Source organism: Podarcis filfolensis (genome assembly GCF_964270895.1).
Source record: "Podarcis filfolensis genome assembly, chromosome: 6".
Taxonomy (NCBI): Eukaryota; Metazoa; Chordata; class Lepidosauria; order Squamata; family Lacertidae; genus Podarcis; species Podarcis filfolensis.
The window spans coordinates 30,681,769-30,704,222 of record NC_139609.1 but is presented as its reverse complement, the minus strand read 5'-3'; the positions used below and the strand labels follow the sequence as shown (position 1 = coordinate 30,704,222).

The 22,454-nt window shown below is 43.6% G+C and overlaps 2 protein-coding genes across 3 annotated transcripts; both read right to left on the bottom strand.

Annotated features, from left to right (window-relative positions):
* Positions 1 to 839: 839 nt before the first annotated feature.
* On the bottom strand, positions 840 to 5,710 carry LOC310765580 (UPF0690 protein C1orf52 homolog). Its single transcript, XM_083620768.1, has 3 exons — positions 5,090 to 5,710; positions 3,226 to 3,436; positions 840 to 1,416 (listed from the first exon to the last, which is right to left on the bottom strand). Exons 1-3 carry the CDS (start codon positions 5,378 to 5,380, stop codon positions 1,337 to 1,339), a joined length of 582 nt encoding a protein of 193 aa, XP_083476894.1. The 5' UTR covers positions 5,381 to 5,710; the 3' UTR covers positions 840 to 1,336.
* A 2,256-nt stretch (positions 5,711 to 7,966) lies between these two features.
* Positions 7,967 to 15,987, bottom strand: BCL10 (BCL10 immune signaling adaptor). 2 transcript variants are annotated; one of them, XM_083620761.1, is made up of 3 exons: positions 15,639 to 15,987; positions 13,051 to 13,339; positions 7,967 to 11,363 (listed from the first exon to the last, which is right to left on the bottom strand). In XM_083620761.1, the coding sequence occupies exons 1-3, from the start codon at positions 15,708 to 15,710 to the stop codon at positions 11,005 to 11,007; spliced, it is 720 nt and encodes a 239-aa protein (XP_083476887.1). In that variant the 5' UTR covers positions 15,711 to 15,987; the 3' UTR covers positions 7,967 to 11,004. The 2 variants fall into 2 exon arrangements, with proteins under 2 accessions (XP_083476887.1, XP_083476888.1); XM_083620762.1 differs by having other exon boundaries at positions 15,651 to 15,905.
* Between the last annotated feature and the right edge of the window lie 6,467 nt (positions 15,988 to 22,454).

The following is a 22,454-nucleotide window of genomic DNA, read 5'->3' as shown; positions in this document are numbered from 1 at the left end:
GGCTGCCAAAGAAGACTATTTCCTTTTGAATTCAGCTTCACCGTAGCTTTACCTATTCCGCACCTGAGATCAGGTGATGAGACAGGTAGGTGTGGCTTGGCCAAAGCAGCCTCGTGAGCCAAATGTGGAGGCCTAGCGGCTAGAGGTTCTCCACCACTGTACTACAAAGTATTATTTTTTATTCACTTTATCATCTTGTGTTAAAAAAAAATCCTTTAAAATCTGAATGACTGAGAGATGACAGAAATCTAAATACAAAAGGGTCATTGCTTTTTAAATGGTCCCTACACTACTCAGGATAAAGTGTAACTATTGTCTGATTCATATAATCTGCTTCACTTTCCTCGCTGTTCTCAGAAAAAAATATGCAGACATGTTATAAAAAAATTTGCTGCTGCTGCTGCAGAGATGCTTGATGGCTCTCAAAAGCTTGCAACACCATTTAAGGCAACTAGTTGGTTAAATTCAAAGAAAGCAAGGCGGGGCTAGACTTACAATTAGGCAGAGTGAGGCAACAGAGTTTGAGATAGCAAATGTCAGATATTTTGTGTTTGTCAAACATTCTGCTGTTTTCTTGCTTGCGTCCCAACAATGGCTTCTTGTAGACAAAGTCCTTTTCTGAGTCTGAGGAAGAAAAGTCAGATGGCACATCTATGGTGGTAAAAACAAAAAATGGCTAGAAAAGTACAACTCACCAGGGGGCAGGGGCATGGCGAAATCCTATCAAAAACATATACAAAGCTTTGTGTGACTCAACACAGATATTCTTGATTTATAGGGAATTATGGAGTTTTTTATTATGCGCATTTTTGTCAGTTTTGGAGTAAGGATACCAGATACACTTCCAAACATATAGTTTTATTTCAGTGACCTATTTACATATTTTACATACATTTCAAAATAGCATCACTATCATCACCACAATACATTGTTGAAAACTTCACCCCTTTAAAATGTCATTTCTTGATTTTAGAAACAAATATCTTCTACCCCAATGGTAGTTCAGTAAACAATTCTCACATTTTTTTCCAGTTTCATGAATGAACAGAACACTCTGAAATTCCATAGCCCGCACAAATATTTACCACAATATTCTAAAAGGTTGTGTTTTAATTAAAAGGGTTCTAATTGAAACATTGTGGGTTTATAGACATGACATCTAAAACAATACCAATCAATGCATTCTGTAATTTCGTGTATAATAATAGAGTCCATAAATGTGCTGTATGGTTGGCAATGCCTTTTGTTCCCTGGTCCAGTGGTGAAATAAAGGTTCAGCAGACGCTCTACGTGTTCAAGAACAACATTGTCAGCAGTCAAACTTTTGTTCAATTCATCACTGCTTCTTTTTTCTCATCTGCTCCTCAGGGTCTAGCTTGCGTTTCTTAAACGAAGCGGGTTCATCTTTTTCATCATCTTCAAATAAAAAAGTATTTATAAATGCAAATATATGCATAAGATGGAGGTTTTTAAAGCCCCATTTACAAAAGCTTGGCTTCAATTCATCTGGCATAATGTGTCCAGTTTTTGGCAACACACTTTGGAAGAAGGATATACAGTGGTACCTCGGGTTAAGTACTTAATTCGTTCCGGAGGTCCGTACTTAACCTGAAACTGTTCTTAAGCTGAAGCACCACTTTAGCTATTGGGGCCTCCTGCTGCTGCCGCGCCGCCGGAGCACGATTTCTGTTCTCATCCTGAAGCAAAGTTCTTAACCTGAAGCAATATTTCTGTAACCTGAAGCGTATGTAACCCGAGGTACCACTGTAGAATGGTTCAGAAGGTGGCAACAAAAATTATCAGGAGTATAGAAAAAAGTCCTATAAGGAAAGGTTGAGTGAAGGAATTTTATATTTTTAACCTGGAAAAAATTGAGGAGGGACTTGATATTCCTTGAAGTGTGTCTTTTCTGATTTAGCAGACTGTAGGATTACATCCAATGGGCTTAACTTACAGGAAAGTATATAGTTGAACATCAAGTGGGTATTAATGGTAAGAGCAGTTCAACAATTTTTAAAAATGAAGTGTTTGGTACAGGGACGATTGTGCTGGCACATCTCTGTGGCCAGTAACGGTCTACAGTCTAGTAGTTTCTGCTTGTGAGCATCACCCATTAAGCATGGGGTAGAATGGAGGTATATTTTTATATATTAAACATTCTAGTCAAAGCTTGCATCTTTAATAGGAATAGCAGTCAAACAAAAAGCACACACGGAAACAAGGGTCCAAAAGAAATCTAAAATAGCAAGTTAAAACATTTATTAGAAGCAGCAATATCCTCCAGTGATTTAAGCGATGAAAAACTCAGAGTTAGTATCAAAATATTCAGAGATTGTCCTGAAGAAGAAACTACTTAAAATACCTCAGAACATGAGACACACCTTCATTATCAAAACAGAGAGTCCCGCGCATCAGTAAAAGCCAACAGACAAAAGTGGCTTTGAACGTTAGGAAAGCGAAGGAGGAAGAAGAGAAATAGATATTATACAGTGGTACCTCAGGTTAAGAACTTAATTCGTTCCGGAGGTCTGTTCTTAACCCGAAACTGTTCTTAACCTGAAGCACCACTTTAGCTGATGGGGCCTCCCACTGATGCTCTGCTGTGCCACTGCTGCGAGATTTCTGTTCTCATCCTGAAGCAAAGTTCTTAACCCGAGGTACTATTTCTGGGTAAGCGGAGTCTGTAACCTGAAGAATCTGTAACCTGAAGCATATGCAACCCGAGATACCACTGTAGCCTGAAAATACATGAAGATACAGCCTTGCTGATGCTAAGCAAGTCTGGATCTGCTGCCTTGTGACTACCTGGAAACCACATGTATGCCATCTTGGATTCCATGATAATAGAAGAAAAGTTGGACATAAACATAATGAAAATGAATGTCTTGCACTCCCCCACCCTGTTTTTTCCTGCACTATTCAATCCCCATCTTGAGGGGGAGATGCAAAGATTCTGTTCTGGGTAAGCATGCAAAAACAGGAAGTGCCTTGTACTTCCTGTGCCCCCGCATTCCATGACAAACAACCCAAACTACTTTCAGGTGTAAAATTGTAACAGGAAAACTATGCTACTTTTACTATTACATCGCAGAAAAAGCCAAGGGATGTATTGCTGGCTAAAAGTATGCCTGGATTCAAAACTATGCTACACAAATTAGCATTGATGGAAGTATCTAACTGGCATGGGGGAGATTTAAATCAAATTATTTATATACAAAGGGTTACCTGATTCTATGTGCTCTTGCTCCTCTTCTGCTGGTAAGAAGTTAACTTTGTTTGGATTCCTTGGAGCATCATCACCATTATCTTCATACATATTGGACCATTTGATTGCCATATCGAGCTCAGGAGGTGGCGGCGGCTTTGTTTCCTTGACACTATAAGTTTCAGGGGGCGGAACAGCATGTGTCGTCCATGCCTTGAACTCCTTTGGAGGCTGTTGGAGGGAACACATTGGATTAAAATACTGTGCTGTCAGAAGACCAAGTGCAGGGACTACGTATCTTGTAATACATTTTAAAGGGATAGGTGCAATCATGGGCACAAGCTGTTTTGCTCTCACATCTGAAAATATACCCAACATCTAATGAATGAGCAGTATCACTGATGAATGAATAAAGCAGCAACATAGTATCATCAATGCCACAGCCGTTTAGAAATCAAAGTGGTTTAAGCAAATAAGCCAAGCCACTCATTACAAGGATAAATGGAGGAGGAATACAACAACATGTAACCCTGATCTAGGAGAAAGACTCCATCTTCATCCCAAACAGGATAAATAAGTTCCATATTTTGGATACAAACAAGAAAGCAAACCCCACTGACCAAGGAGTTCCGTATCTTTAATGCTAGGCTTTAAAGCAGCCTCTGGCTCTAGGGAAGGATTGGGGACCTGAAGCTCTCCAGATGTTCTTCGGTGTCAACTCCAACCAGCTCCAGACACCATGGCTAATGGTCAGGGACGATGGGAGCTGGAGTCCAATGTATCTGGAGGTCCACAGAATCCCCATCCCTTCCCCTAGAAGGATGGAAGGACCAACAAAGGATTTTCATTAACAAAATTAATTATTTTTATAATTAATTATAAAAAAATTAAAATATTTAACACTGAGAAATTGTAAAGAGACAAGTGCTGCTGGGGCAATTGCTATTGCCATAGGCTGGACCTTCAATGACAGCCCTTTCTGTTTCCAGACGAATAGTCAATACCAGAATATCTAGATCTGTGGTTCCCAACATGCGGCACACGCCCCACAGGGGGGCAATTTGAGAATGAGTTAAACCAAGTTAATGGCCTTTTAGGCTTCCTCCACATGAATAGGAGTTCACTTTTTGAATAATAAGAATTACCGTATATGTCACAGGATTTTAGAGATGCTTAGGTGGGGCACAGCCAAAAAAAGGTTGGGAACCACTGATCTAGATACTATATTTATGCATAGCCATGGATTATAATGTAATTAACATTACACACAACTTTTCAGCATTCCATATGCACCTGAAACTCAGGATAACACATATTTGATTAAGAAAACCAACACTTAAGATAGACAGATGTGTGTCCATGTGTGTCTATGCTCTAGGTAACTATAATGGGTCCTAAAAGTCTCAAATACCCTCTCCAGCCAGGGTCTCCAATAGCCCTAAACCAACCTTTTTAGGCCACAAGCCACCCCAATAAAATAAATTTAGGACACAAGAAACACAAATATAGACTGCCAGGGGCACACGCAGACAGAAAAGCTACAGGCCCCTGCAGCAAGCCACACGTAGGAGCCAACTCCTAGGGGCCAAAGTCCCTTCAGCCACCCCAATAAAATATGTGACCCCCCCTCCCAAGTTGCCTTTCAAATAGTGTGCGTTTATGCACTGTCTTGTGGTCAGTTATGGGGGGGGGTTTACCTGCCCCTCCAAAACATTTTATTTACCCCTGGATGCACATCATGTGTGTGTCCCTCCCGTATACAACTCCGCCCTTTAGGAATATATGATGTTAGGTCTTCCCAGCGTGGTCCTCCCCCCGTCGCCCGGCTCTTGCTGCTGCAGGAGAGCGACACCCTCCCCAGCCCCCCGCTTCTTCCCCACCCACCTCCTCGGGAGCTCGCAGGACCCGGCTCTCCCAGTCGATCTCCTTGTGCAGCGGGTTATAGAGGAAGGCCGGCCGGTGGACGCTGCGGAACAGCTCGTCGGGCCCGGGCAAGCGCGGCCTGCCCTCGGGGCTCCCCCTCGGCAGAGGAGGCGGCCCTTTGGCCTCCCCGCCGCGGCCCGAGCCGGGCCCTTCGTCGCCTTCCGAGTCCGAGCCCGCGCTGTCCGAGCTGTCGTCGCTGGCCCCGTAAGCGGCGAAAAAGCCCAGCGGATCCTTCCCTTCCGCAGCTGCCATGGCGGGGGACCGGTGCGGCAGAAACACCCGCCCGCGGAAACGGAGGCGCGAGGAGAGGGAAGTTCCGGAGAAGGGGGGGGCAAAACACCACCCCTCGCCCTCTCAGGCCTGGGGAAGGGAAGAGAGGGGACGGCCGAACTCAAGCTGCCACCTCGGCTGGGAAAGAACTCTCCTCCTCTCTGCTGCTGCCCCATTTGGGGGAAATATATACAGTATATATACGCAGTGTTAACATATAACTTGGGTTGAGGTCGATGGGGGCTCTCACGCCCAAATGAACGTGTAAGGGATTGCAGACCCTCCAAGTGTTCCTATTTTCCAGGGGCATCCCTGATTCAGAGAAGCTGTCCCGGTTTCTGATTTGATCCACTTTTCCTTAGGATGTCCCTACCTTTACCTTGGAAAAATGTTGGAGGGGATGGAATAGGACCTCCCTATTGTCGTTGGAGAAATGTTGGAGGGTATGGAGTTTATGCGACTCCCCCCCCCCCCCAGCGGTCTGAAGGCAATCCTGTATAGGCAAGTTGGTTTTTTAAAATGTTTTTATATATGTTGGAAGCTGCCCAGAGTAGCTAGGGCAACCCAGTAAGATGTGTGGGGCATAAATAGTAAAATTATTATGGGATGGAACACCCCTATTTTCATCGGAGAAATGTTGGAGGGTATGGGATTGTAGTCTAGGGAGTCACATCCACGCATTTAAAGCACATGGGCCCCCCTCCCCCAAATCCTGGGAACTTTAGTTTGTTAAAGGCACTAGGAATCGTTGCTGAGTGTGGAGTAAAATAGAGTTCCCAGGACTCTTTGGTGGCCGGGAACCATGTGCTTTAAATGCTTCCTTTATGGGCTGATGTTAATATGTGTTGAATTATTCGAAGTAGTTCTACTGGGCAGTGAAGTTGAGGATGCAATGGCAGAGAAAGTGGGTTGCTTTGCCGGTGACTGCTACACAATAGGCATGGTAACATGCTCAAAGGCATGTTCACTCTCCTTTGTAACAGATCTTGTCATGGGCATAGCCGGGGGGGGGGGGGGAGTGGGGGCAGCTGCCCCCCCAAATCAATAAAAATCAGTAGCCGAGGTTCTGCCCCCCTAACAAAAGGCATGCCCCCCCAACAAAAACCTGCTTACACCCATGGGTCCTGTATTATCAGCAAGCATTCTAGCTATTGTACATCTTGCTTCATTGCTCACAGCTACCTAGTTTTCCATGGCATTGTGATCTCTACTATGTTGGAGAGGGTGCTCAGCAGCAATAGCATTGATGTCCTATCACATCTCACCTCTCCACAGTGAGAGAAGGGCCTCAACACTTATCACCAGTTCTCCACTGCAGGAGAGTCTGCAGAAGACCATGCAGAAGACCTTGCTTCCAATCCCAAAGGGGGAACAGTCACAATGAGTCAAAACTTCACCAGGTAGTTAGCTGAAAGTTGTTTGGAATCTCCCTGCTGCATTCAGACCACTCACCTCTGCCCCTGCAGCAAAGGCCAAATCCAAAGTTGTCTCATTCTGTGCATTGGGTCCCTGACAGTCCCAAAGTTGCCACAAAGGCCAAGAGGTCCTACGGAAGCCTAGAATAGGCTCTTCTAATGCTCCTTCCAATGTAATCTCTGCCAATTTCGTCAGGGAGGCTGTAGTGCAGCAGGGTGGATGGTACACTGCAGGCATCCCCAATCTGCCTCTTTGGGCCAGGGGTCAGCAAACCTTTTCAGCAGGGGGCCAGTCCACTGTCCCTCAGACCTTGTGGGGGGCTGGACTATATTTGGGGGAGGGAAATGAACAAATTCCTATGCCCCACAAGTAACCTAGAGATGCATTTTAAATAAAAGCACACATTCTATTCATGTAAAAACACCAGGCAGGCCCCACAAATAACCCAGAGAAGCATTTTAAATAAAAGGACACATTCTACTCATGTAAAAACATGCTGATTCCCGGACTGTCTGCGGGCTCGATTTAGAAGGCGATTGGGCTGGATCCGGCCCCTGGGCCTTAGTTTGCCTACCCATGATCTAGGCCCACTCCAAGATACAGGGGTTTCTTTGTGATGGGAGTCTCTATGGACCACAGCAATGCCTCATCACACCAGTCTGTATTAGTATAGCACCAAGTACCTGGCTGAGCAGAACTACACTCAGCACAGCTCACAATGCTTTATAAAAACACATGCCAACCAAGGATCACACTGCATGCATCTGATGAAATGGGCTCTGGTCCACAACGGCTTGTGCTGTAATGAATTTGATGTGTAAAATGCTACAAGACTTTGCTATTCTGTGTGCAACAGGATATAAAAAGAGCACAGACCTGGTTACTCAAAATCCTGTAGTTAAAGGAAAAACTAAGCTTCAAAGAGCAGCACATTACTGGAGGCTTATAAAGCCTTGTACTAGCCATGTGGTCCAAAGTTATCCCAAAGCCTCTCTTTTCCAGCAACCATCAACAGCTGAGATTTTACTCTGGTCATCTATAGCAGATCCAAGCTTTGGCAGCCATCAATTTTCCAAAGCAACCACACATTCAAACACTAATATCTTCCACCCAAATATTTCTCACCTTATATTCCAACAGAGAAAGGCAGAGTATGGTCAAAACATTATTTCATTTTAAATTCATTCTTACATAATTGACTGCAAGGACAACAAAAGCCATTACAGGGAAGGAAGAAAATATTTTAACACTCACTGCCAAATTCATTGATGACCTATCCCAACAAGTATTCTGGTGCAAAATATATTTACAAACACATTAAATAACCTTTGAGTTAATGCCTTATGTAGCCATTTGGCCTTACTTGGATATAAAGCTTTTGTTATTTTATACCCTTGCATTACCATAACAATCTGCTAGAATGCATTTGTTAAGGCATTTGGCTAGCATCAACTGTGGTTTCTATAGTATTCATGAAAAGTTACAATGTTAGAATGAATTGTGACCAAACCAATGTCAGCCCACTCCTAAGAGTAATACCTTAGGCCGATAGTTATGGATAGAATTAAGCAGAAACAAATTATTATATTAGAAGAAAAATATTTTGCCCAGGGCACCAAAACATTAAGAATTGTGTGAGACCAGGGTCTCTCCTTCCAGCACTTTTTCCAACAGCAGGCAGCCAGATTCTTCCCAGAGGTCTATAAGCCAAGTATGAAAACAACTAGCCTATTGCTGTACACACACAAGCCTCTAATATGCAGAATACATGGGTTCTGAACATGGATGTTCCTTTTCATTATCATGGCTAATGTATCAGAGCCTAGTGCTGTAAAGGAACCTGTTGAAGGCTACAATGATCCTCCAATTCTGAAATACCACAAAGATATAACCTGCTCTAAATGTATTTTATTGTCAGGTGTCAACAAAGTCAAAATGGCAAAGCCATTAAGAACACAGCTGCCACTCAATAGAAAGCAAGCTTAGCACATGTGAGGTGTACTTTAAAAAAAAAAACCCCACCTAATGACAATTTATTATAAATTAATGCTTCTCAGATTGCTTGTTTCAAAAGTTAAACTCTACAAGAGAAATATTTTTGAAAAGTTGAGTTTAGAGTTTCCAAACAATTTTTTCAGTTCCGTATTGTTTTATACTGGTTGTACCTTTTTGGGAGGGGCGTAATACAGCAGTTGTGAACAGTCCACAATTTACATAGTAGAACACATTATGGTCAGAAATAGTCACAGAAATAACGGCAATTTCCACACAAGTAAATTTTGGTATATGGGATCACATGCTTGGGAGAGGAATAAACCCTAGTGCAATTTCAAAATCTAGAAAGCCATAAAGCTTTTCAGGGGAAAACATCACACAATATTAAATGTTAAGTTCACAGTTGTGTGAATACAAGGTTTTGTTTAACACAGCAACATCTAGAGTAGGTAATCATATAAAGGAACTTAATGCCCTGTAAATCACCAGCATGGAAGTTTGAGTTCAGGCAAGCTACATGACAAGCAAGTACTTAATACACTACGACAGAAACACCACCAGATCAGTTTGTGCTTAAGATCTACTGTGTTCTGCAGACAGTGACCAGTGTAATTGACCCATTACCATCAGATCAAATGTTCTTAAAATATTTGCCTGTAATTCTAATACAGTGGGACTTACTTCTGAGTGAACATGCATAGGAGCAGGCTGTAAATTAGTGTAATTTATTGCACGTTTTAATCCAAGGGCTTGTGAAAGAAAGATGCAGGCACATTTCAATACGTTGGTATTTCTGAGACAACTTTTTTTTGACTGGATATAAAAAAGGCACTGCTTCCCTGAGGTTTAGAGCAGACATACAGTTACTACAGAAGACAGCAAAAAACACACTACATCCCCGATAATGCCCAGAGCGCAAATACTTTTTAAAGTGTATACATCTGGAATTTAAAAGAATATCATGTTCGTTTACTTGTACGTTCACAAATGTTGAGAAGTACGCATCTTTAGTAAAGCTAAGCAACAATAGTATTAGAACAGAAAAGAGGTTTAGAAAAAATAGTATTACGAGTAGAAAAGAGGTTTAGAAAAAAGTTTAAAAATGGCAAATCCTGGAAGTTCACAGGAAAGCAAGGCCCCTCTTTACTGCCATTTTCTTTTGCTGCATCTTTCCCCTGTTATTTAGCAACAATAAATCCCTTTAGTAGCTTGCAGGGAATTCATATTCGTGACAACCTGTTTCACTTTGAGTAATTAAGCTGCTAATTTTAGATATATATTCAGTATTGTAAAGGAGCCCAGGGCATATATACTAAAACGAAGTAAAATGCCTAGAAAGTTAATGTTTTGATAGTGAATAAAAATGAATTTGATTTGTGAAGTGCACACTTAATTGCTTTTGAAGATCAGCAGCAATAGAGTATTACTCAGGTCTTACTCCAAAAGAAGGCACTTAACCCTACAGCCAGGAATTTGTTCATGTCACACAAAAACTGGATAAGGCAGGCACCCCATGATACATTACAAAACAATCATATACTTGGGTTGCAAACCAAAGAATACGTCTCCCTATGTTCCAAGGCTTCTTTACTTCCTGTCAATAGTAACCAAGCAGAACTTACCAATGTAATGCCAACACCAGTGAGATGTAAGACTCACCACCCTCATTCATGACTACTATGTTCATCTCAAAACTTTCCTCGGTGCAAGCTTCCCTCCTCATGACACTTCATCAGCACGAATTGATGTAAATTGGGAGAAAACAAGGAAGTTCTCAGGAATCAGCAAGCCCCCAAAAATCACCAGATTAAATTGCTCTTACGATGCAGAAGAGGATCAAATTATGCTTTCTCGGTATGAATTTTATGCAGACAGTGCATGTAGAAAACATTAGGAAAAACCTCCTTAAAATGTTCAATTGAGCATCATTTTGCCTATATTGTTTTTGAATAGAAAATACCATTTAAAAGTTTTTACACTGCAAAAAAAATCAATAAAAGCATACAAACGAACATTTAAAATATGAATTAATGGGGGAAACAGTTCAGATTTTTTTTAATAAAAAAAACTTATAAGATGCAGTGAGCTGTCAAGCTATTTCTTGATCTATTGTGACTTTACAGTTAGACACTTTCCCCCCACCACCCAAAACTGTTCAAGGCATCCAGCATGATAGTACTCAAGGAAAAATATTGCTACGGAAGAAGAGAGCGGGATCTTAAAGGAAGGAAAGGACTGTCACTCGAAGTCGTACATGTTTCCTCTTGTTCATTTTGCAATTGTGGCGGAAGAGGTGGGGCTCCAGAATCTCCAGGGCCGGGAAGCGTGGCTGAGAAAACAGAGTTTTCCGTACTTCCAACCTCAGTAATCGGCAAATTCATTGAATGAAGAGAAGCAGCGGATACAAAAGCAGATGTACTAAACTCTTCCGGATGAAGGTAGGTGGTTTCTCTGTCTTTTTGTTTCTCAAAGAGATTAGATTCATTCGACTGTGATCTAGAGAGATTGTTCGATTGGTCATACCCTGAAGCCATGCAGTTGCTACAGTTCAAGCCTGTAATAAAGACATAAAATGTATCATTTGCATACAATTTACATAGTGTGGTGGTTTGTTTGTTTTTTTAAGTCTACAACACTGCCTCTTGAGTCCATGCATGAGGTGTTACGAGTACTGGTTCTTACTTTTAAAAACTGGTGTTACATTGACCACTTTCCAATCCTCAAGTATAGAGGCATGTAGTTGACCACTGTGAGAACAGGATGCTGCAGTAGATGGGCCCTTGGCCTGATACAGCAGGTTCTTAAGAGGTAAAATTAAAAGGCAGAAACCAATTACCGTATTTTTCGCTCTATAGGACGCACTTTTCCCCTTCAAAAATGAAGGGAAAATGTGTGTGCGTCCTATGGAGCGAAGACGCCACAGCCCTGCGACCCTCTCCCGGCTGGAGAGGTGTCGCGCGGCTATGGCAGGAGCCTCCATAGCCGCGTGTCACCTCTCCACCCGGGAGAGCGTGCGCAGGGCTAAAGCAACCCCCCGCGACCCTCTCCCGGCTGGAGAGGTGACGCGCGCCTATGGCAGGAGCCTCCATAGGCGCGCGCCACCTCGCCACCCGGGAGAGCGCGAGCGGGGCTAAAGCAGCCCCCCGCGACCCTCTCCCGGCTGGAGAGGTGACGCGCGCCTATGGCAGGAGCCTCCATAGGCGCGCGTCACCTCTCCACCCGGGAGAGCGCGCGCGGGGCTAAAGCAGCCCCCCGCGATCCTCTCCCGGCTGGAGAGGTGACGCGCGCCTATGGCAGGAGCCTCCATAGGCGCGCGTCACCTCTCCACCCGGGAGAGCGCGCGCGGGGCTAAAGCAGCCCCCCGCGACCCTCTCCCGGCTGGAGAGGTGACGCGCGCCTATGGCAGGAGCCTCCATAGGCGCGCGTCACCTCTCCACAGAGCGCGCGCGGGGCTAAAGAAGCCATAGCCCCGCGACCCTCTCCCAGCTGGAGAAGTGACGCGTGACTATGGCAGCAGCCTCTCCGCTGCGCCTTTCCGCTGCTCCCTGACCTGCTCTTTGGGGCTGGTGGTGGGCTTCCCCCCGCCAGCCCCAAAGCGCAGGTCGAAAGGAACCTGAAGCCTGGAGAGCGAGAGGGGTCGGTGCGCACCGACCCCTCTCGCTCTCCAGGCTTCCAAGGTAGCCGCCTGAACGCACCTTAAACGGCACCTTGTTTTAGAGCGGGAAAACAAGAGGGGGGAAATTCTCCCACTCTCTGCGCAGCGCCTCCTGCCACTTCGCTGAAGGGGCGCTGGGCAGAGAGCGGAATAATTTTTTTCCCTTGTTCTCCCCCCTCTAAAACAAGGTGCGTCCTATTGTCCGGTGCGTCCTATGGTGCGAAAAATACGGTACCAATATAATCCAATGCAACTACCCAGGCCAGACATGAAACACTCAAATAGAAACATATTAAGTTCTTCCACATATCCCCTTTCCAAAGGACACCCCCACCCACACCCTAATGCTATCACCTGACTTTAACCAAACTAATTCTGGTCAGTAGCTTGTGCCTTAGGTTTATTCATCTTAAGTACGAAAAGAGGACCAAAACCCACGGCTGACAAATGAAGTTTTACCTGGCATAAGTCCCCCGAAATCAGTGGAGCACATTTTTGAGCAAACACGCACAGAAGCAGGTTGCATGAAAATTAATTTTTTACAAAACCTTTTGGAATAGATTCAAATGCATGTTATTCCATTTACCTTTGAGGCTTTCCAGTTTTTCATTTTTTGCCTTCAAGACAGCATCGGTTATCTTTTCTAACAGGAAGTTCTGTGTTTTTTCCCATCTAATAGATTCTATTAGTGCATCCAGTCCTTTGGGATGTTCTGCTAAGTAATCCAGCAGCTTCCCAGCTTTCTTCCTACTTGAAGATCGACAAGAGATTTCTTCAGTGTCCTCTCTGCTGAGTATTTTTTTTGAACGTAGATAATCAAAGTGTCTTTCTGCAATTATTTTGTCACACAGATAGCGGCGCAATCGTTCCAAAACCTAGCAAGAAGAAATGACAAAGTTAGCAACAGATGAATTTTTCATCTTGTATGTTGTGCTATGAATATATGTGTGGTAGTTCTTGGTGCACATTCAAATACTCATCCTAGCTTTCAAATTGTAACAAATTTCATTAATCGCTATCATTGACCAACACACACACACCAGAAAGGAATCAGATGTTTCAAGTTAAGGTAAAGTATCTGTATGTTGACTACAGAAACAAAAAGGAAATTGCCAGCAAGGGGTTACCAAAGGTGTTTCAGCTATTTCTCTCTTTAGTATTCTAGAGCTCCCCAATCAGCATGAAAGGGGATTTTTTTAGCCACTGAGAAGAGGTCTTCTCGCCCTTTGTGCACACTGGAGCCAATCCAATTGAAAGGAGGAAAGTCAGCCTGTGAAGATTGGCTCCTAGGGTCACTGGGTGAAGGTCCATGGAAATAAAGCTGAGGCGTATACTCCAAAGCTTAGCATTTAGGAACACTGAAAACACAAAGTGCTTCAGGTTCAAGAGAATGGTGCTTAAATTCTGTTAAGTACAATGGAACTTGGAGGAACGTCACTGTAAAATAAAATATTGCAGCACTGCAATCATTTATTTGTATACATGCACAGAAAAAATTGTATCTAGCTGAAAAGCAACAAATGGAGATCTGCATTGATGATTGCAATGCATCCCAAATTATTACTATATAATTACGTATATTATGGTGCAATCTAAGAAGAGGAGTGGCTGCGACATCATGAAGGGACCTGCACTTCCTAAATTTGTCATTACACTACAGCTGTGAACATAAACTGTTATTACCCTCTGGCCCAGCATAAAGTAATAACGTACTGAGAGAGATTTATGGTTCTGAACAAACATCGTATATTCCACACACAGTATGTGGACTTCATAGCAGGAAAAAATAGAACTAGCAAGAACTACTTTTATTGACTCATACATGTGTCAAGCTCAGAAACAAAAGAGGGGAATTCCTATAAACACTCCAAGAGAAACGCCTACGTAGAAATTTACAAACGGGGGCAGAATGCATGCGATTTAGTGGACCTCCCTCCCTCCTTTTTACTGTTCTTCTAGGACACGAAAGGGCACTCACCTAGAGACTTTTCTGCAATTCAGAGAACAACCTCCCCTGCCCCCCAACAGTGACATACCTGTGAGAACATGCCCCACTGCTAGGAACTGCGATTGTCATTACTCACAGCTCTCACCTAGTACAGTATATTTTACGTTCTAATACAGCCCTTCCGATGCAGGTTGAGCAGTGGGGTGGGTGCACAGAAGCAACCAACTCAAAGGGGCTGGGGTCTCTTCGCCCCTCCCCCAATAAAATATTTGAGGGGGCCAGCCCCCGCCAAGTTGATGGACATGGCCATTCAAGCAGTGTGTGAGACCACATCATGCGATCCATTGTGTGGGGGCGAGGCTTACCTGGCTCCCCCCACCTATTATTTTATTCAAGTCGGCCCCCCTCGGTGGGTGGTGCACTGGGGACCAAGAGTAGAAGGGTGGCGAAAGGAATACAGAAACCTCCATTATGCTTATTATTATTATTAACTGAATTTATATACCACACTATACCCAGAGGTCTCAGGGACAGGTGGTTCACAGAATAAAATCCAAAACTGCAAAATACACAATCAAAATAAAAACAACCCAATAACTACCCCACCCAAAAAAACCCCACATTTTAAAAGGGCATATGATCTTCACACTATTACCCCAGGACAATATCCATCTTACAGGCCAGAGCCAGGATCTTATCCAAGGCACCCGCAGGTATGCATTTCCTCCTTCTCACCCTCTTGCTACAGAGCATGGGGTTTTTGTTGGGAGTAGTGGGGGGGCAGACTTTGGTTAGTGGGGGTGGAGCAGGCCCTCCATGAGTTAAGTATTTATATTTATTTTTACTGATCTGGTGGCGGAGGGGGGAGGGGGGAGAGCAGCAGCTACTACGCCCATCCTACAGAGGCAGGAAAAGGCATCTCCCCTTTTCCAGGAGAGAAACAAACAAACAAAAAGGCGGGAATATTTGCACAGAGGAGCCATAAACAACCCAGCGCTTTTTGCTTTTAGAGAACACGGCAGCCTCGGCATTCACTGCATTATAAACAAGCACCCCGCCACACGACCCCTCCCCAAAAGCTTTACCCCTCCCCACCGCTCTCCCCATTTCCCACGACACGCTTTTCCATTCACACGATACGAACACCCCCCCCCCGTCCCGCTTTCCCTCCCGCCCCGCGTGTCTGGAGGGGCAGAGGCTCCTCTCTGCGTTCTCGCGGTCCTTACTTCCTTCTTCACCTCCGCCATTTCGTCGTCGGTGAGTGGCCGCCCGGCAGCCGGGAGCCCAGAGTCGGCCATGGCGGAAACGGCTTCGGAAGGCGACGGTGAGAGGGCGAGAGAGGGAAAGGAAGAAAGGGAGGGAGGGAGGAAGGAGGGGAAGAGAAGGGAGCCGCTGCCCCCCTCTTCCTCAGCGGCCCTTCAAGCCCGACTCCCCCGGGGAGATGCCGAAGCTTCCGGCGCCGGGGTGGGGAGAAGCCCCGCCCACCTCTCTCGAGGCCACGCCCACTCTCCGCCGGCCGTGGCGAGAGACCGCGCACAAGGCTTACAGTTGGCGCAGGCGCGCGCGCCCTTCCGGACGCTGCGGTCTTCCTCCCAAATCGCAGGATCATACCATTCGAAGGGACCGCCAGGGGCCATCCAAGTCCAACCCCCTGCAAACGCAGGAATCTTTTTGCCCGACGTGGATTTCGAGCCCATAACGCTGAGATAAAAGAGGCAACGCTGAGCTCTTAATCTTATCTATCTAGGCAACTGCCCCCCCTCCAAAAAAGTAAATCAATAAAAAATAATTAGCTGAAGTTCCGCTCCCTAGCATTAATCGTGGCAGCGCTCTTTAACTATTGCTAATCGTTTCTGCTTGGTCTTTTTGTGCTTATTTTGGCTGCGTTATTAATATTGTTGTTATTCTTCTTTCTATAGTTATCTACATCTCGCTTTTCTCACAGAACCAGGAAGGTTCTGTTTTACAATTTAGAATACTCATTTAAACATCCTTAAAATACTAGTGACTTCCCTTCTTCTCTTTCCATGGTTCATTTTGCACATCATGAATCCCTGCATATTTTACACAAACTAAGCCATTCAGTATTCCATTATGACATCCATCAAAACTTACACTGTTGAATTTATCTTAATGCTGCCAACGTTTTCAATCCCCCCCAGTCGGAACCAGGATTCAAGGTGGCTCAAAACAAATCTAGAGATAGAACACGCATAGCTTAAAACATATAAGGTTGTGGTTAACCATTGTTAACTTAAAAATGTAAAAAAAATAAATAAAAATCATTTGTTAATTTATTCACCATTAGTTTATATCTACATCAGGCTTCCTCAACCTCCAGATGTTTTTGGCCTACAACTCCCATGATCCCTAGCTAGCTGGACCAATGGTCAGGGATGATGGGAATTGTAGTCTCAAAAACATCTGGAGGGCCGAGGTTGAGGAAGCCTGATCTACATCCATAGACTTGCACAGTACAATCATGGATGTGCTGCTTTATGGCACAAAAACGTGAACCCAAGGCATAAATCCCTAAGAATTTGTGTTTGACAGACACACCCTCTGTATCAAACTGCATAATATACATGGACGCAGATGTGCTCTGTGATTTGATGGTGGTTTGCCGGAATCACATATAAAAATTCGGAGGATGTGTGAGGATCTGTCCTTAAGCTCCATACTGGTGCCATAGTGTTATTTTTACTGTACAGTCCGAGGACACAGGTGTAACCTTTTTCTTCACTCAGGTTTGGGGAGATGCCAGGAGAAAATCCCAAGTATTCCGTGAGGATCCACGCCCTGTAATCATGTTTTTGCACCATGACGGTGCCAGGAACCTGTGCCACACCTGTGATTTTCCCAGTCTGGTCTATCGATATGGAAACGACCTCTAATTTTATAGTGGTTTTGCTGGGAATCTGAACAAAATCATGCAAATTCTTTGGGATGCATGTCTTAGATTCGTGTTTTTGGGTGCAGTGAATCTCGGTAGTGGCACCCGCCCTGTGGAACGCCCTCCCACCAGATGTCAAAGAGAAAAACAACTAGTCATACCTCTTGTTACGTTTGGTTCAGGTTACATCTTTTCAGATTGCGTCTTGCGGTGACCCGGAAGTACCAGAAAGGGTTACTTCCGGGTTTTGCTGCTCACACATGCACACACACGCAAAATGACATCACGCGCATGCGCAGAAGTGGCAAATCACGACCTGTGTGTGCGCAGACGCGGGTTGCGTTCCTTTCAGGTTGCGAACAGGGCTCCGGAAAGGATCCCGTTCGCAACCAGAGGTACCACTGTACCAGACTTTTAGAAGGCATCTGAAGGTAGCCCTGTTTAGGGAGGCTTTTAATGTTTAATAGACTATTGTATTTTAATATTCTGTTGGAAGCCACCCAGAGTGGCTGGGGAAACCCAGCCAGATGGGCGGGGTATAAATAAATTATTATTATTATTATTATTATTATTATTATTATTATTATTATACAGTCCACAGGTACAAGCATGAACTATAATTTGAAGGTAATTTTAATAGGATCCCTTGTAAAAAATCTGTAAGAATTGTACTGTACTGTACGTACTTCATTCCACCTGAGACAACAAATCTCACAGACAACTCTCATCCCTCTGGCAGCAAATATACAACAATAAATTACATTATGAATTAAATACTGTAGCTAACCTTTTGTGACACCATCACACTTTATGCCTCTTATGGTTGATCTAGCCAGGCCCTGAAGCCATTTTTAAGAGAGACGTGTTTTTTAGTTTCTTCTTTCTTTGTTTCTTTCCTCCCTTTTTTACAGTCACATTCTATCATTCTATCAAAGTAATCACTTGTGAAAAGACCCTTTAAATAGATGTTCATTTTAGCTAGCTAATGTTAACAGATATGGGAAACACAGAACTACCTGAGGAAACTATTGTGGGATTTCCCTTTGTATGCCTACTTGTAAGGCCTTAATCCTGTATCCATTTAAGTCAGTTAGACTTATTTTTGAATAGTCATGTGAGTAGAATTGCACTGGTAATAATACTTTCTTCACTATAGTCTGAGGCTAGCAGTAATAATATAATATTGTCATATTATTATATTACAGTGAGTGAAAAAAGTATTTTAACCCCTGCTAAATTTGCCCGTTTGCCCCCTGACGAAGAAATGACCAGTCCATAATTTTAATGGTAGGTTTAGTGTAGCTGTGAGAGACAGAATAACAACAGGAAAAACCCCAGAAACCATTTTTTTAGTAGATGGTGGAGATTGTTTTTTCCACAAAAGTAAAACATGTTTTTGATAATGTCAACCTTCCTTCAAAATACTGACCGTTATACTAAACTATGGGAGATACAATGCTGAAGCAAATTTGAGGCAGTGCTAATTATTGAGTGCCCACTAGAGGTCTCTGCTGTTTAACACTTTCACCCCAACAAATCTCTCCCCCCCCCCCCAAATCATTTCCAGCATTACTTTAAATTCTTATAATTTATAGCTACTAGATTGAAATTTCCACCTACATTGTAGAGAAAGAGGCAACGGGATAGAAGTGTATGCATGGAGAAAGTGGCTAGAGAAGTTTCTCTCTCTCCTAGCACTGGAAGAAGAAGAAGAAGAGGAGTTTGGATTTGATATCCCGCCTTTCACTCCCCTTCAGGAGTCTCAAAGCGGCTAACATTCTCCTTTCCCTTCCTCCCCCACAACAAACACTCTGTGGGGTGAGTGGGGCTGAGAGACTTCAAAGAAGTGTGACTGGCCCAAGGTCACCCAGCAGCTGCATGTGGAGGAGCGGAGACGCGAACCCGGTTCACCAGATTACGAGACTACCGCTCTTAACCACTACACCACACTGGCTCTCACCACACTGGAACTCGTGGACATCATGAGTTCAAGTCCCAGGTTGGGCAAAAGATTCCTGCATTGCAGGACATCGGACTAGATGACCCCAGTGTCCTTTCCAACTCTACAGTTCTATGAATCCATGGCACAAAAACAAGTCTGGGGGTAGGAGACAACGCTGAAAGAGATATCCTCTCAAGTCATCATGTTCATGATTTGGTGCTGCTTGTGTTGTGTACCTCTGTGTTGAGTAAGGAACTAGGAACCAGGAACCACGTTCAGTCTTGTAACACACAGCCTCCCCCTGCCCCCTCCTTTGATACCATATCTGAGAAACTCTTTCTCTGTGTAAGCTGTCAGTTGATGAAATCAGTTTTCCTTATCAGGAAGAGGAAGATTTCTCTTCCTTCTGAAAGATCTCTGAAAGGAGATCGCTCAGAATGATTGCTGTATCCAGGTCATCTACATGTGACGTTCATAGCTCTTGACTCTTCAGCTCTCTTCCCAGCTCTCTCTGCTGTGCAGGTAGTGGTTTTATTACCACTCCTTTCCTCTTGCAGTCGCATGATTAATCCTTGACAATCTGAACTTCTGTTGGCTCGCAATCATCAAAGGTCACCTTGAAATAGGTGGCAGACTTTTAAGGAAAAAACACAGCATGCATGCAAATGTCTTCCTAAATGCATGTCACATTTATTACCTTTTACTGTTCTGCCAGAGATGTTTTCTTGGACATGTGGCAACAGCACTCATCCCTGCTTTTGCCATGGCTGTTGTCTGGTTCCTTCCACATTTAACTCGGCTTCTGCATCGTGAAATGGACCTTCTGTTTTTTATTTACTCCCTAATGCAAAACTCATCTTTCCACAAGGGAATTGTCTTTAGGCTTATGCATCTCCACAGGCCAAGATGGGAATTTGCAGAAAGTAATTTTGCAATCTTTTACCTCTCACCTTTTACCTTCTTCTTTACAATGTTATAGCGAACCCAGTAGAAGCCTCCTTGGCATAAGACTGCTTCATATGTTCTTATCAGTGGAAGAATGATACCTCACAGGTTGAGCCTGCCTAGATCAATCTCATCGATCAGACTGCATTGTGGCAGAGAACAGTTGCCATGCAGAAAAATGCTTGCAGGGCACCTCTCTCCAGGAAAGCCAAACCCATGTATTACTGCAGTGGTTAGGCCAGGATCTCTGGTCAGTTGGGATAAAATTTTGTTCCCTCCTTTAAATACCATTCTTAAATTGAGCAAAAAACCCTGCATATTGGATGGCAAGGGAACATGGCAATATACCAGTCCCCAACTGAAATCACCAATCTCCAAGTGTTTTTAGTTGTAGAGGGCAAAAACATTGCACCTGTGCAATATTAGCTGCAGTACTGCAGTCCCAATCCAACATATACATACCCAGCTACTATTTAACTTTAAAAAAATATATATGTGGGAGGTTCTGATCATGGGCCCTGTGTGTTACACCTGTTTGTGCCTTACATATTCATAAAACTGTGCCAAATTAGCTAAAATCACACATACGGTCAATCCATTGCATAGTGGTTAGAACAGAGCTTTCCAAACTTTACATGTTGGTGACACACTTTTTAGACATGCATCATTTCACGACACAGTAATTCAGTTTTACTAGCAAACCGGAGGTTAAACTAACCCCTTTCCAGCCCCAAGAGGAGCGTTCACGCAACACACCTACACACTGCAGCTGACACACTAATGTGTCGCGACACACAGTTTGGAAAGCTCTGGGTTAGCATTAAGGCTGGCAGACAGGATTAAAAAAACTACCATTCTGCCATGAAGCTAAAGTGATTAATTGATAAATAAATCTAAATATGAATAAAGCAGACATGAGAATAGCCTGCTGGATCAGGCCAGTGGCCCAGCTAATCCACATCCTGTTCTCACAACGGCCAACTAGATGCTTGTGAGAAACCCACAAGCAGGACCCAAGCACAAGAGCACTCTGCCCTCCTGCAGTTTCCAACAAATAGTTAATGCAACCTTTACTGTAATATATCAACTATTTGTATATGTGTCTCTGTGTATAGATAGATAGATGGACGGATAAATTCATTCATTCACACACACACACACACACACACACACACACACACACACACACACAAAATAAATACAAATTTATATATTGTATTACATAATGTGATTTATACTATAGTAAATGTTACATGTAATGTAGACTTTAATGTTGCATGTTAATAGTCATACCAGCCTCCAGCTGTCACTAGATGGTACTACACTGCTGTGAAAAACTCTTCTCTCTAAATATATCCTCTATATGCTGTTCTTTTTTAGACACACACACACACACACACGTTTTAATATTATCATATATAATCAAATGCAGGTATAAAAATATAAGCAATATACGTAGAACAATAATATAATTATTCTTTCTGTAACCTAAATGGTTTTGCTATTTTAAAAAATGTAAGAGCATTATCCTCTCTTTAAAGAAGCAATCCTACACACAGAGTAAGTTCAATCAATCACAGTGGGATTTACCTCCAAGTCAATATTTGTAGAGCTGAGCTGCAAAGTTCTCTGCACTTAGCACGAGATGCTGTCTCAGTTCAAAAGATATCACATGAAATCAAGCCACAGGGAAGCTGATGCTGACGAAACATTGCGACTTTAGGGCACCTCTTCATGGATGTTTCTCCTTCTCGACTCTCTGCTTCACAAGAGCTCCAGTTAGGTTCAAGTACTTACAAATGACACACCAGTGATTAGTGGTGGCCCACCTAGCAGTTCAAAAGCACGTCAAAGTGCAAGTAGATAAATAGGTACCACTCCGGCGGGAAGGTAAACTGCATTTCAGTGCGCTGCTCTGATTCACCAGAAGCGGCTTAGTCATGCTGGCCACATGACCCAGAAGTTGTCTGCGGACAAACGCTGGCTCCCTTGGCCAATAAAGCGAGATGAGCGCCGCAACCCCAGAGTCGTCCACAACTGGATCTAACCTTTTTAAAGTGTTAGAATAACTGGAAACAGGAGATGCGCAGGATCTGGGGATGAGGTGCTCATCATGATCTTGCAAATTATCTCCATCTGAGCACACCAAGGAAGATACAGTAGCCAGTTATTTCTGCTTTGCATTTTCCATATTGACCTGTGTTTTTTCTTTATTGAAAACAACAGCATTCACATTTATGTACTATTTTATATCAAAATATG